Genomic DNA, 15,820 nt, shown 5'->3' on the forward strand with positions numbered 1-15,820 from the left:
TATATCGAGGAACAGAGGGTGCAGTTGTCCAAAGAGACCATTGGTGGAAACCTAGGAAATTCACTGAACAACAGGAATTAAAGACAGCTACAGAAGATGAATATGGAAGTGTGGCACAGTATGGAAGAGAACAGTATTAGTGATCCTAAAGCTCAGAATGGGTGGAGGTTGGTGAGGAAAGCTAATGAGAACAAAACAGGGTGAGTTTTTCTTTTCTTTTTTTTAAAAAAAGCTAGATTGAAGAAAATGGGAAGATCAAAGAAGGAATAAGACTTGCTGCCGGATGATGATAAATAGTCGTAATGACAGAAGACAACATGGAGCTATACAACTTTTAATTTTCTTCTGTTTTTCCCCCCTAAGAGAAATATCTTTGATCCAGAATGGATAAAACAAAAAATAGCTCATAGGGAGTTGAACCATAAGATAAGGAAATAGTAAAAGCACACTTAACTGCTTTTGATGAGTTCAAATCCCCAGGACCAGATGAATACTAGAGTATTGTAAAAATTGCTGTCCCACTGCTAATGATCTTTGTAAGACACTGGTGAATGGGAGAGGTACCATGGGATAGATTTTGAAAAAAGGAAGAAAAGAGAGTACGAATTAGACAAGGGCATTTGATTTCAATTCCTGGTAAAATTCTAGAACATACTTTTTAAATAGGATATTGAATGACCATCTAGAAAAGAAAACCAAGATAATAAACCAATATGATTTTGAGGACATGCCAAACACTATTTTATTTGACTAGACTTGTAAAGAAGAAGCAATGGCATTACACCCTCATCTACTAGACTAGTAAGTCTACTTGAATTTCAGCAAGATATTTGACAAAATTACAAGCTATTCTCATAAATAAGAGAAGGATGTTGGTTGGAAGACACTGCATTTAGAGGATATCAGAATCAGTTGAATGAGTGATCCAAAATGTCGCCATTAAAAAAAAGTAGCCATGGATTTTCTGGTACCAGCTTTGAAGGAGGTATCTAATGGAGTGCCTCAAAATTCTATTTTTAGCCCTGTACTATTTAACATTTTTATCTTTGACTTGGATAATGGCACAGAGAGCATGCTTATTTGTTTTGTAGAAGATACAAAGCTGGGGTGGATAAGTTAACAGCTTAGATGACAGAACCAGGCTCCAAAAATATTTGATAAACTAGAACAGAAGAAAGCAAACTATGTGCCCCATGTGACCCCTACCTGTTTTTGTATAAGAGATCTAAGAATGGCTTTACATCTGTAAATAATTTTATTGTATTTAAAAATTTTAAATCATCCTTAGCTCAGGGCTGGATTTGATGAGTGGCTATAGTTTAGCAAGCTACAGTAGTAGTAGTTTGCTAACCCATGGATTAGAACATTGGGCTGAATTTGATAAGATGAAATTTAAATAGTGATACAGGTTTTAGATGAGGGGAAAATATATCCTAGATATCAGGTCTGTGAGGTTTGGATACACAATGAATGTTAGATTGGGACTGGCTGCTGATTGGTAGTTGGAGAATCTGTGATTCTAACAATGGCACTGAAAGAAACTAATGAATTCCTACTCTCAGAGCTAAACCCTGCCTCTCTACATTGCCACTGACCCAGACCTTTGTGGGTAATCCTGGTTTACTTGATTATTTATATTTCTCTCAAAGATGACATATCTTGAGATTTATGGATTGTGTTTCAGAGTGTATAATTTTGTTTGCTACCATAACACTTTCAGAACCCTGATTGGATTATTTTACATCTCTAACATTTTTACTTGGACTAAAGCTACCTTTTAATTGTAGAGAAGAATCTGTCCAGAAATATACTGGGAAAAAGAATCCAGTGGAAGTCATGAAAATTCTACATACAGAAAACGACAACTTCAAAAAACGTGCAGAGCCACTGGACCCTCGTGCAGTCCTTGCATTAGAGTGGGGCCTCTTGGGCTCTTTAGTGCAAAAGGAATGAAGCCAGGAAAACCAGCTCTTGCAAGTTGGACCCACCTCACCTGACTTTGGCAACACTACAGCTGGAAAGGACTTCTTGAGTGGTACATTACTTGTTTTAAATTAATCCTTCGGAAAGCTTCTCCTGGGCTTATTTTGGCCTACTGCTGCTAAGATTTTGGAAATGAATCTTCAATTTTTTTGGGAGATGGTTTCTTCCTATAGTTAGCTAATCTGATTTTAATCTGATTTGGCATTATTTCAAAGGGGAAAGAGCCCTGTAGCTAGAATCAGAAGACTTCATTTGAGGACTGGCTCCATCCTCTACTGGCCATTTGATCTTGGGCAAGTCATACCATTTCAGTTTCATCTGTAAAATTAGGGGACTGAATTAAATGCTCACTGAAATCTCCTCTAGCCCTAAATTTATTGTTCTGTTGCTAATTTGCCACTTTTCTTTCTTTCTCTCTCCCTTCCTCCCTCTCTTTTTTCCTTCCTTCCTTCCTTTCTTAGAGGGGTAGCAGTCCACTCGTGGGTCCTGTTCCAATACTGAAAGAATATGGAAGCTAATTTTTTCCAACTAGGGTTGGTCTGCCCCCTCTTGGGTGGTTTGGTGGCCCTCTTCTCCTGCGAACTCCTCTCACCTCAGTGTACCTGATTGGCTTTAGCCCTGCTGCTTAGAGCTTCTTAACTCAAATGTCACTCCAGCTTCAGGGACTACAAGGTGTTTACTATCACATTCAGTTGCAGCCATATTTTTTCCTAAAAGTATTAAAATCCAGTCTTAATCATGGATTATAATCTTTCCTTCTATATCACTATTGTCCCTGCATTGCCTATAATATGTAAAGAAAGTCTGTGAAAATAAAACCCATTTTGGAAAATGGAATATAGAAGCCAAGTTGATTTTAAAAATCTGCTTAGTAGCAATGTGAAACTCACAACCATTTTCATGTTACTGTGCAGAACTTACTTATTTTTAGGAATGGTGGCTTTTTTTTTTTTTTAATCTTAGAAAAAGCTTTTTTTAATTTGAAGAAAATGTCAGAGGGAGGAACTTCTCTTTTAGAAGTGTTGAGTGGCTTTCTCATAGCTAAAAAAAAGCACAAAAGCACAGTAATGCAGTCATGGTTCAGTCTGACCTGCTGTATAGAAGCTACAGTTTAGAGGATTTCATCTAATACATGTTACAGTCAGAAGCCTGAAATGAGACAAGAGGCTCATAAGAAGGAAATGGAAAAATGCCAGGGGATGATTTTTTTAATATTGTTCATTAAGTCAATATGCAGATTTTAGACATAATTATATGTAAGCAAAAAAGATTTTAATGACCATAGGAGTCACCGAAGCATTTTAAAAAATAAATACTATGTTTTACCTGAGACAGCAGCAACACAGATGGATTCTTAAGGCATCTGAGTGGGTTAGGTACTTAACACATTGAACCTAAGTCCTTGAACATGCCATTCGTTCAAATACCAGGATGGTTTGGATATCTAAATTTATCATTTGATTAAGAAAATGACTTTAATTCAGTGTTCTACAAAGTCCTGATAATACCAAGGAATTAGGGTTGGATTCTTGTCAAGACAACCTTAGTTGTACCTGGTACTTTCATCTTTCCCAATCCACAGATATTTTAGGGAATGACTTCAGACTCACATTTTGCTTTACATTAAGATCTGGGATCAATTAACTAGTAATCAATATTTTTTTAAATGAAGCTAGCACCATTGAATTATTGGAAAATCTCCTAATACGTGTGTAAAAATAAGAGACAAACAGCCAAAGAGTTCAAGGAAACCACCCTCAGACTCTTAGATGCTGGTGACAAAAATGCAAGTCATATAACATATGGAAGTGTTTACAAAATTACTTATGTGAAGATTAGACTGAATGGGTACTGGGGCTGGGAGAGGGGGCAGAGGAAGAGAGAGTTTAGAGTTTTTAACCTTTTTGGTAAAAACTCTAGGGCAGATAAAATGTAATGCCAAAATGTCTTCTGTCCCATCCAACCAGAAACCCAGCTTTTCAGCTGGTTTCTATTTTTATCTGAAAGCCTCCTTGCCTTGATATAACTCTAAGATTCAATCCTGTGGTAGTCTTGTAATTTGTTTTTCTTAGTGAGCAGTTGGAATGATGGCTTTCTTGGGATTTCTTCTGCTGGGGCCAAACTCAGTCACCTTCAGCAGCCTTTGTTTTTCACAGTGTTCTTACTCCTTCAAGCAGAAACTGCATGCTGGACCCATTGCTTCTCCCTACCATTTAATGTTAAAACCAGTGTTCATCTTCTCTACTGCATGATACTGTGTATGCAATGTTGTCCCAGCTTCTTCAGAGTCCTTCCCTTTAAGCCACTGTTCATACAATTCCTTAATTTCTGGACTTGTCTCAGGCATTACAGTCCTAACCATCTCATAGAGCTTTTCCACTTGCTGGAGAAGATCTTTACTGGAGACAGCTTCTGCTTTGATCTGACCACCACCATTTAAACAGCCTAAATGCAAAAGAAAAGCTCATGAATTTGGAGTGAGATGTTCTACTTTAAAGACACTAGAGGAAGCAATTATAGCAACTATAAAGATAATCAGAACTACAAAGGTATGATGGGCTTGATGCTAGAGGTGAAATAAAGGTGATATGGGTATTGTATCCAAAATCTACTGTAACCTATTTAACATGAATAGGACTGCTTGCCATCTGGGGGAGGGGGTGGAAGGAGGGAAGGGAAAAATCGGAACAGAAGTGAGTGCAAGGGATAATGTTGTAAAAAATTACCCAGGCATGGGTTCTGTCAATTAAAAGTTATTTAAAAAAAAAAAAAAAGGTGATATGGGGAAGGAAAGGGAAATAAAGTACCAAAATTATCAAGGATTGATTTAGGTCAGCCATTACTTTACTCCCTCACCTTATTCTTTCCTCCAAAGAACAAAACATGAAGAAAAAGCCTCTGCTCTGTTCTGGGATGCTGGAAGGGTGAGAATAAACACCCCTGGCTTATTTAACAATGGGAAAGTGGGATCAGCAGTACTTTACTATCACCCCCTACTGGTCACTGTGAAAAGCATAGTCCTAACCAACTAAAGCAAGGTCCTATCATACCCTCCCTGATCCCTACTTATCCAAAGTTAATTCCTGCAAATTTATACCTTTGTATAATAAATCATTAGGTCTTAGGCCAGTATAATTGCTCTGCTAGCTAGTTAGAAGTAAAACTTTTACCTGATGGACAGGCCATGACTTCCACATAGTGATATGGAGACTTTCCTTTCTTGAGTTTCTGTACTAAGTTCTGAATGTTTCTAAATCCATATGCCAACGCAAAGTGAAGTAGAACTGTTCCATCTTTTTCTAGCATCACTTCTTGGAAATCTTTGTTTCTGAGATGAGAAAGGAGGAAATGTAAGAATGTAAGAAACTGACCAATTATGTTTATGTACAAAACATTCCATTTTCTGTATAGATTGGGGATTTGGCAGATTTAGAGGGAAATGAGGAACCTATGTGGCTTTTCAAATGAAGTACAAATTCCCAAGGTCTGCGATTGTAACACTACTAACACACTCTATTCCCTAAGCAGATGTGGAATGATTAGAATTAGACTGAGCTGAAAATTGGACCCAGGCAGGACTGGCAACAAAGAAGAGCTTGTTGATATAGAAGGATTAGCCTGGCTTTGCGCTAAAGAAGGTAACAAAGTAATTATCAAGAGTCTTCATCCTTTCCCTTGGCAGCAAGCTGCCACAAACTGCAAAGTGAACTCTGAAGAAAAGGAAAGGAGAGGTGCACGCCACAGGCTGATTTAAAAGAACAGGTAGAGGAGGGCACCGATTTTGGTTGCCATCTTCTCAAACGGACCCCAAACTCCCGGGGAAAGCAGTTGATGTTTATCCCTACTTTGTTTCTTCTCACTCAAGTCTCAGTCCCTTGCGATTTGGCTTCTGACCACAGCACTGAATTGGACTTGCTCTCTCCATTTACTAATGATGTCTTAACTCACTTATCTGACGGCCTGGTCTCAACCCTTATCCTTCTTTTCTGCCACATTTAATACTGTTGACCACTCTTTCTGGGACCTTTCTGGGTTTTTGAGACATCACTCTTTTGGATCCACTTGTCAGACTATATCTGTCGGTCTCTCTTGCTGGGTCTTCATTCGGTTTATATGCTGTGTCCCTACTTGTGGGTGTCCTTCAAGATTGTATCCTTTTTCTCTTAAACACTCTCAATGTCTTCATCAGCTCCTAAGGATTCATTTATTTCTTATGGAGATGACTCAAAAATCTATATATCCAACCCTGGTCTCTTTCCTGAACTTCTGTACTTGATGGCTGGCTGTTTCAGACTGAATATCCTTCATGCATCTTAAACTCAACCTGTCCAAAACAACTCAAAATCTTTTTGCCAAAACCTATCCATCTTCTGAATTTCCCCTATTTGTTGAGCGCCCCATCAGTCTTCTAGTCATCCAGGTTTACAACCTTGGACTCATTTTTGATTCTTCACTCTTGCCCATCCTAAAAATACAATCAAATGTCAGATGTTGTTTTCTACTTCCACAGCATTTTTGACTCCATCCCTCACTCTCATGGTTACCATCTAACTCAGGCCTTCATTACCCCTCACCTGCACTATTGTCTCTTCCCTCCCTTTCTAATCCATTCTTTATTTAGCTGACAAAGTTATGCTGATTAGAGTGGAGGTCCGATTATGACAGCCCCCTCAGCCATATTATTCAATCAACTCCAGTGGTTCCTTATGCAAACTCCTACAGAGTCATGTAAAACTATTCACAACTTGGTTCCAGTCCATTTTCCCCACTTTGTTACATATGATTTTCATATATTCTTTGGTTCAGTCAAATGTGCCTCAGAATTTATTACTTCTCACACAAAATACTCACTCTCCCATCTTTGGAAGGCTGTTTTCCACGTGTGGAATCAATCTCAATTCTAGCTCTTGGAATCTCTTATTTCCTTCAGAGCTCAGTTAAAATGCTATCTCCTTCATGAAGCCTTCCCTGATTTTTTTCCTTCTGTATCTCCCTAAGTAAATTACCTTGTATTTAGTGTGTGTGTGTTTTATATATATTTATGTATGTAACCTGCAGATGTTTCTTAGAGTTTCAGCTCCTTGAGGACAGGAGCTATTTGCATTTGTATTCCCAGCTTCTAGCACAGTGCTTGGTACATAGCAGATGCTTGATAAATGCTTGTTTATTGCCTGCTACTTAATACAGTTATCTGGAGTGATCACACACTCTAAATCCTCTTTTCTGCACAGTAATTGAAAAGCCTTACTTCAAAGGTTTGTAGGTGATTCCATCCACATGGATTCCAAAGAGTTCTTGGGCAGCATATCGGAATATATGCTCTAAATAACCACCAGAACCACCACCACGATGGCCGAAGAGCTCCTCTCCAGAAACAAAGCTAAACCTGGGGGAGAGAGGACATGAGATCATGACTAGCTTGATAAGACACATGTAATCACAAGTCCACGTGTTCACAGATGGATGAGAATCTTTATTGGGCAAAGAATCCCATCTATCAGTAACAAGGAAAAGGCTTTTCTCGGTCGACCTGCTGGTTCATGATGTCCTGCAGAATCTATGTAGCAGATAGGTATAGTACTTATGGAAATCCTAACCATGGGCTCATTAGCCAACAATGGAATTTTCGCTCTAGCAACAGTGAATATGCAGCACATGTTTATGAATGCCCTTATATTCATACACAGCAAGAGTAAGTTTGTGGGGAAATAAATTATAGGACATATTAGAAGCACAAAAGCCTTTTTGTATCTAATATACTAGGTGAATAAATATACTGCACTTTAATACTGAGATCTGGGAATGACTCAAGTTGGATCATTACCCTTTTATCACATTACACAGGAGATAGGCATAGGTGTAGTGGTGCAAGAAATGAAGTGAGGCTTTCCCTTGGTTCATCATGTTACATTCAGACTATTCAACTTTAACAGCCCACTGAGGCCTATGGGGCAGGGCTCAGTGCACACGGTACTGCTATGCTGGAGTACAAAATCACCTTAGCCTCATTTCCATATCAAATCAGGGATGGATAGATTTCCATGCACTTTGTCTTACTCTTCTGTGGAATGAGATAAAAAAAGTACAATTTGATCCAACGAGTCTATGTGAAAGTGCCAAACAAAATGTTTTATTTTCTGATTTCCTGGCAATGACCAAGTGCCTCTGATATTAGGATTTCTAAATGCTTGTGAAAATGAAGTTAGTAAGATTGGCCCTAGAAGAGTTGAGAAAAGGAACCTCTCTTCCTTCTTTGTATAAGTGGAGGATTATGGGTGGGGAATAGTTCATAAAATATTAGACATAGTTGGGGTGCTGATTAGATTTGCATAACTTCCCCCGCCCCTTTTTTATTCTTTGTCACAAGGGATGGCTAGTTGGATAGGTACACATTCAGAAATAAGGATGATATAAAGATAAACGATACTAGCTAGCAAAATACGTTTTAAAGTGGCCTACTATATCAGGCAAGGAAAAATTCATTTAACTTCATTGACTTTATTAATCCCATGAGGATCTTTAGAAGAATGCAAGCTGGTAGAAATGGTTATATTCTGGTAGTTTGGGTGCTTACTTACAAAGTGGAAAAAATGCTTTGAGTGCTCATCTTATGCGGGAATTTATCACTTGACAGCAACTGCCACTGGTATAGAGCTTTAAGATTTGCGAAGCACTGTCCTCATACTGTCCTAAAATAGGTCATGCAAGAATTATCTCTGTTTGACAGATAAAATAATTGAGGCTCAGAAAGAGTAGTGATTTCCCAGGGTCACAAAGCTGATATCAGTACTGAGATTCAAATCTTCTGGCTTTATCTATTTCCCATTATCTACTAATTCCATGCTACCTCTCATGAGAGTATCTTTAAGAATGAACCAAGCCTTGAAGTCATTTATAACTTGTTCCATGTGGATATAATTTCATTTCATTCATTTGTTCATACGTATACTAGCCTTTATTTAGGTCTCAGGCCTTCACAGTCGAAACAACAAATTCAATGTGGAGTATAACAATAGATTTGTACAGGAGGTTAAACAGAAAGCTGTTACTGTGGGAATAGCTGAGCAGAAACCAAGACTGCCCTTCTCCCTGGTTAGTGCTGAAACTTTGGTGCCAGAAACAAAAGCTGTGGTCTTCTAGATTCACATGTTCACATGTTACGAAGGGCAAAATTTTGCCTGGGAATCTGCTTCAAAGCTTCTATTTTTAACTCCCTTGCTCTTGTTTACAGGAACTGAGATTCATTAGTAAATGCTTCAGTGTGTTCAGCATCACGTCCTGCTGGTCTCTACCAGGATAGCCACCAGTAGTAACCTCATCAGGAAACCAAAGCATATTCAACTGTAGTCACATCAAGAGCAGTGGTTCTGCCATCAGCAGCCCAATACCCCCACCAACTTGACAAGCCCTGTTCTCTTTTTCCCTATGTGAAAATAATCCCCACTAAAAGCAGTCATTGGGCTGTTTTTATTTGTGCTACAGCTGTCCTAGAAAATGTCTCTCAATGCTTAAGAAAGTTAAAAGGCCAAAAGTAAAAGGAGAATGGTTACTTCCTTGAGGTGAAATCAAGTTGGTACCTCTAAGTAACTTTCCTGAGTGGCCTTAATACATTCACTGCCAAAAGATCTCGAGCCAGGAAATGGACACTCTAGGATCCTTACACCACAGAGACTGTTGTTTCTTTATTGTAAAAGAGCTTACCAAAGCTGAAGTCACAATTATGTCACAAGTTATCATATCTACCATAATCAGGACTCCATTATCCATATTGATGCCTCTGGCTCAGGAGATCCTTAGCTGAGAGCTAGGTGAGAGCTGAGCTAGAACAGGATATATGTCAATATTTGCATGTTTGACTGAGTTCCAAATTAAAATAACAACTGATATAACTGGCACTCACTGTGGTTATAGCTTAAAAAATGCTTGTTGGTTGACTTGATGTGGGGGTAATTTGTACTTTGATATTAACTATTATTTCAGTGGACCTGTGTTCTGGGGGTGCTCAATGCAGTGGTACAGATTACAATCTATTCATGCCTATTCAAACTGTGGATACTCCTACCTATGTGAGGCCCTAAACTGACAGTGCAATTCCTTGATCCATCTTGCCTGGTGGAGGCCTTCCTCTATATTGTCTAACAAATACTACATGGATACCAATGGAGCGCACAGGCTGTTCATCCCTTACTCGCTCTTTGTGACTGGTCAATCTTTTCCTCTCTGATAACATCTTTTATATGACTTCTCCCAAACAGTTTTTCATTTTTAATGTACTGTATCCTATATTTATTTACCATGTGCCTTCCCACTGCCCTTTAGGTGACCCATTTCACAACTCCTAGCCATACAGCATCATCTGAAGAATTTTAATCTTAAAAGGATGAGCCTTTGTTTCAGATTGGAGTTATTAGGAGCGCTGAACAGCTAATTGCTTAAAGGCAACCCAATCCTATCCTATTTCCTTCTCTGGACCAAGCTGACTGTCTATTTTCAGCATCTGTTCAAGGCATGTGTACTGACGAATCAACTTTATCTGTAAATCAAAGTCTGGACAGCAGACGTTATTTACTTGTATTTTTCTGTGTGATTGGGTGGAATGCTTTTTAATGATCATGGATCTCATTTAAAAGGCTGTATAATATGTGGGGTTTAATGAAAATGCACAATGTTATCTGTAGCTAGACATAGCTGGAGAATCTCATATAGGGAATTCTTATTTGGACTCTATACTAGATCCCTAAATGACAGAATCAAATATAGTTGGCAAGCATATCACTCTATTTTATGTTTTACCCAATATTCATAAATGTTGAACAAAGTTATCTTGGTTGTTATATCGTTCAGAGAATTATGTATAATTTTGACATAAATGGGATATACCTTATTGGAGGAAAACTTCAAGGTAGTGTTTTGCCGTACCAAATCAGGTTTTAAAAAAACCAACAATAAATACAGTGAGATCTTGTATTTTCTCAACTTTCATTCAACTCTATAAATATATGCCTTCTTAAAATATTGTGGAACCTTGCTGATTCCCCTCTTAAACCTTCAAATATGCCCTCAAAGCAAACATAGATTATTCCCACAAAAATTTTGTTGACATGGGAAAGTCAAGTGAGTATATGGATTGTTAGTTATAGATAATTTTTCAGTTGCCCTTTAAAAAATGCAACAAGATTTAAGATTTTTTTCCCCCAAAAAGTTTGGTATCTTCTCTTTTTTTTCATAATTTGACAATCAACACTAAAGTACTCAAAACTGTCTCACCAACACCAGAGACCTCCTTGGTACATACATGGTTCAGTCCAAGAGCTCTTGCCATTATTTGTATTCTAACATTTATTTTTATTCTACATGTCAGTAGTCTGTCCAAATCAGATTGACAATAGGATACTTAAAATGACTTACCCCTTGATTTAGAAGTTGACTTCCATATCAGTATTGATACATCAAGGGATAACTGGTCTTATATTTTTTATGATATAATTTGGTGCTTACCACATCTAGTGTCTTCTTAGTCCAACCATTAATAAAGCATCCATGATATAGATATGAGGCTTCTGTGTTGTCTTGAAGTCTCTAACCTTTTTGTTTTGATCTATGTTTTTCAACGTGTTTTCACCATGCTCACCTATGTTCACTTTTGCAGTGAAATTACGAAGAATCAACTGGATTGGGTTCTAATCCTTTTTTTTTTTTTTTTTGCCATTAGCTGTGATGTTTAGTAACCAAGTTAATACAGACTTAACTTGGAAGATCTTAGCATCAAATTCTTTGTGGAATTTCTCTATTTCCTCATATGACATGGTGGTGCATATGTTGCAGTGATTTTTATGACACTTTTTTTTTTTTGTTGCTGTTGCAAATACGTATGAGGATTATAATAATGACATAATCTACTATTCCCTGAAATATTTCTCTTTATTTGAATCTTGAAAGAGAACTTATCAGCCATCTTTTCACTTAGCTGCACTTCCTTTTATCTTCTTGTTACATTTATACTGGGAATCATTTTCAGATTGGTTAAGATTCAGGCTTCCAAGTAGTAGATTTACTTGTTAGTCACTGGTTATAAACCTCACATTTAGTTAACTGTTGGACTGTCAAACTTATGTGTGATTGTGAGCACTGCCTCCTCTCTTTTCTGGCACTATGCTGCTGTCTTTGCAGAAGCTGTATCTGGATAACTGGCTATTTTATTTTTTCCTTTGTTTTTTGAGTGCTCATAGAGAATTCATCACCACGTGGCCAATCTATTGGTGAAGAACCTACTCCTCAAGAAGTGGACACTGTCTACTTGTAGCCTCTCCAATATTCTGCTGGGCTAGCCTTTGAAAATCCAAGATCACCCCTGTACTGCAATGAGGCACTGCTACTATGTTATAATAGTTTTTACTGTTCCATAGTATACTGTTACAATTAGAGTGTTTTCTTCACAACCATCTTGGAAATAGCTTTTTATTATTAACATTTATACAGAACTTCATGAGTTTAAACATAAATATTATATAATTTAATCTTCACAGTAATCCTGTGGGAAATGCATCAAAACTAGTAGCATTCCAACTTTATAGACAGGGAAATCAAGATTTAATGGTGGCGTGACTTATTTAAGAGCACAAGACTAATAAATATTAAAGAGATGAGACCTGAACCCAGGCCTTCTGGACAATTCCACAAGTCTTTCCTCTAATACAATGTAAAATAAGGTCCAAGAATCCTCTCCTCCCCACGCAAAAGAAAAGAAAAAATATAAGTAAGCTCTCACATTAATGGTTTGTCATATTTTTTTGATCATGAAATATTCAGGCTAGTTTCACTTAAATACCAAGTCACACTCCTGCCTCCCACTTCATGTTGACAAAATTTTAAAAGACAAAAACAGGTGTCACTCTAAGTAATTCAGGCTAAAATGCCATTTCCTAGGTAGAATTCTGAAAACCCAAGGATACCTTGATAAAAATGTCTCAAAATAGGTTATACTGTGCTACTTTTTTTTTTTTTATACCTTTAAAAATGGAATCCACATTGATAAAAAGTTAAAAAAAAAAACCCTATCAAATGCACAATTAATTCTATGAGTAATGCAGTTAAGCCAAAGTTCATTTTATTAGCCCTGAGTAGGTCAGAGAGGGAACAGAAGGACCTTTAAGGTCATCAAGTGAAGCCTGCCTTCTCATACAGAGAAGCTCTCAGAGAAGCCTCATACTGAAGCCCAGGGAGAGGAGAAGACTGAAGATCCCTGTAGATCAAAGACTCAGTATTAGAAACAGGAAGAGAATCCAGGTCTCTGGACCCCGCAAGGTCTCTTTTCCCCACAAGGCAGCTTCGCTGTGCTACATTTGGATACATATGGACACAGAGGGGAGTCCAAATTCAACTTTGTCCGTGGTCCCAAGCTGTTTAGTAACACAGATTAAATAGGAGGCAAGGCTACAAAGCCATTTTCTGTGCACTTAAAAAGAAATGGGCTTAGTCGAATATGGTACATTACAGCTGATACTAATTTAGAGCAGCAAAACATGTAATTTAGAAGTTATTCAAAGTCTTTTGAGGCCCATCTCTGTTTGCATGGATGGCATTCAGCCAATGGTGCTGCTTTTCACTTTAAGCATTTGAATCACTGTTCATCTGTTTTTCACATTTGAGAGCTCCTGCTTTTATTAAATTGAAAACAAATGACACACATAAAGGGGTAGGCTGAAGTGACCCCAGATGACTTTATCAGTGTATTTAGGATTCCAATACACAGGAAATGACTGACTAAACAGAATGGCCAGAGAGGGGAAAAAGATTGTGCTATTTATCACTGCATAGTCTGTTCCAGGGAATTAAGCATCTGGATTAAAAAAAGGGACATTCAAGAGTAGACGCATATTTCCTGTAACTTTCCCCTCATCAGTTAATGGTCTTGGGGTCACAAATAAATTTATTTAATATATAGAGAGATACTCCTTAGGAAAACAGGGAATGATGTTTAGAAATAAAAGACAGGAAGGGCACAGAAGCCAAAGTAATAGGCTAGGGACTATTTTGCAGGCCCAGAACAGGGGATCAAATGATCAAAAGCATTACTGAATGAGTGCCTGCTCTATGCTAGGTTGTTGGTAGGTGCAAGGGCTATAAGTATAAAGAATGAGACAATCCTTATTTGAAAGGGACTCGAGAGCTTCTGGCAGCGAATGCCTATTGGTCTGTCAGGATGTACTATGTAGTGGAAAGAACTGTCCCAGCAATCAGAAGTAGATTCCAGCTTTGATATTGCTTCTCTCTAGTTGGGTGATTTTGAGTCAGTCTTTTTCTTTGTTAATTAAAGGGGCTGAACTTCATGTTATCCTAAGGTCCTTTCTCATCCTAGCATTCCAGGAAGCCATAGACCAGTCAAAGAATGGCCACTGCCAAAACTGACTTATACATTTGATTCTCTCAGCTTTAGACAATTAGCCATCCTAGACACTTCCAAAATAAAGTTCTTTATTTCTAATGTGCCACAAGAGCTGCTAGATTCTAATACTTTGATAGTGAATAAGAACACTCATGATGTTTCTAATGTTGCTCTGTTCCTCTCTGCTTTATGAAGGCGCTTTGGCAAATGTACAACAAAAATATTTGTGCTTACTCAGCATCCAAAGGGGCTGGATCCACATCTGACAAAGAGATGCCCTCTTGTTCCAGGAGCCTTAATATTTCCCCTAGAACAGAACCACAGCATAGATTCTTTTTTCACTTGGCATGTCAATAAAAATTCTGAGTCATCTAGTTGAAACAAATTTCACAAAAGACATGAAAAAACAACTGTTAGGGCTTGAGAGAATAGGGGGACACAGCCACATTGTGTAACCCTGCCATAAATTAATAACAAGTGAACTCAGTAAAAATACCTACATATTCTTATAACCTAGTTCCTACAAGAATTCAGAGCTGGGACCCTAAGGAATCATTAAGTCTTTTTTCTGTTTAACTGGTCAGATGTGTGACTCTATCCAACTTTAAAGTCGGCCAGAAGAGATCCACAGTTTCCTATAGTAACTAAATACCTGAGTTAACAAACCCAAGACATTTTTCCTTATCACCATTGCTGACTCCCCTACCCCAATTGTTATCACAGAAAATAGTACAGGTTTAGACCTATGTCTATAAACCCTTTCAGGTGTAGTATAAGTCAATCTTTCCCTATTGTGTTCTCAGTGAAAATTAATAATGGCTGATCAAGAATGACTGCTATATTAGGATCAAGGAGAACAGAAGCTCCTTGAGGACAGAGGGCATTTTTATTTTTGTCTTTGTATCTGCAGCAGTCAGCCCTGGGCCTGGCACATATGCACTTGATAAATGCTTGCTGAGTATCTGATAATGAAGACTGAGTATTTTTTGCTTTCTAGGATAGCACCCCAGGTTATTTAATCTTCCTTCAAAAAATTTTCTACTTTTTTAGGGATTGCTTGAATCCTCTCTAACTTCTTCCCATTTTCCTATGGGCCAGATATGCACATGCCATCTTACTGAAGTGTCTGCAAGAGCTAAATTGTGAGGGGGATGTTCCAAGTCTTGTGCTTGCTGTTTGTCACATAGCACAGCACTGCTGATTCCTGTTCAGCTTGTGACATAATCCTTTTCTGTTATCAACTTTCCTCAAAATGAGAATGCTTTGAACACTATTCCAATTCTGTGATGAGAAAAAGAGTCAGGACTTTTCGAGCTTCAAAAGAGGGAACAAAGCATTTAGTTGCTAAATTCATGAGAAACCTGGAAGTCCTCCAAATTCAGAGTTCAACTCTAAGGGAAAAGGACCAATATATTGGTATTTCACATTCCACATAAATATGATGTGAATAAG

General features: G+C 37.9%; 2 protein-coding genes across 12 annotated transcripts in view; one reads left to right on the plus strand and one right to left on the minus strand.

The window, feature by feature from the left end:
• The window catches only part of HAGHL (hydroxyacylglutathione hydrolase like), a 40,014-nt gene extending 27,414 nt beyond the window's left edge, over positions 1–12,600 (plus strand). For 4 of the 8 annotated variants that reach the window (XM_023497774.2, XM_031945730.1, XM_023497776.2 and 1 more), the window contains exon 9: positions 1,788–3,239. In XM_023497774.2, the coding sequence (XP_023353542.1) occupies positions 1,788–1,953 (166 nt within the window). In that variant the 3' untranslated portion in view covers positions 1,954–3,239. Of the gene's footprint in view, positions 1–1,787; positions 3,240–9,214; positions 10,599–12,203 lie in introns of those variants that run through there. The other 4 variants (XM_031945734.1, XM_031945732.1, XM_031945733.1 and 1 more) reach the window with 4 other exon arrangements.
• The window catches only part of CIAO3 (cytosolic iron-sulfur assembly component 3), a 29,931-nt gene continuing 17,284 nt past the window's right edge, over positions 3,174–15,820 (minus strand). For all 4 annotated transcript variants that reach the window (XM_003761964.4, XM_031945728.1, XM_031945729.1 and 1 more), the window contains exons 8-11: positions 14,603–14,675; positions 7,232–7,369; positions 5,154–5,311; positions 3,174–4,428 (exon numbers count right to left, since the gene is read on the minus strand). In XM_003761964.4, the coding sequence (XP_003762012.1) occupies positions 4,190–4,428; positions 5,154–5,311; positions 7,232–7,369; positions 14,603–14,675 (608 nt within the window). In that variant the 3' untranslated portion in view covers positions 3,174–4,189. The remainder of the gene's footprint in view (positions 4,429–5,153; positions 5,312–7,231; positions 7,370–14,602; positions 14,676–15,820) is intronic.

The sequence above is a fragment of the Sarcophilus harrisii genome, chromosome 1 (genome assembly GCF_902635505.1).
Source record: "Sarcophilus harrisii chromosome 1, mSarHar1.11, whole genome shotgun sequence".
Classification (NCBI taxonomy): domain Eukaryota; kingdom Metazoa; phylum Chordata; class Mammalia; order Dasyuromorphia; family Dasyuridae; genus Sarcophilus; species Sarcophilus harrisii.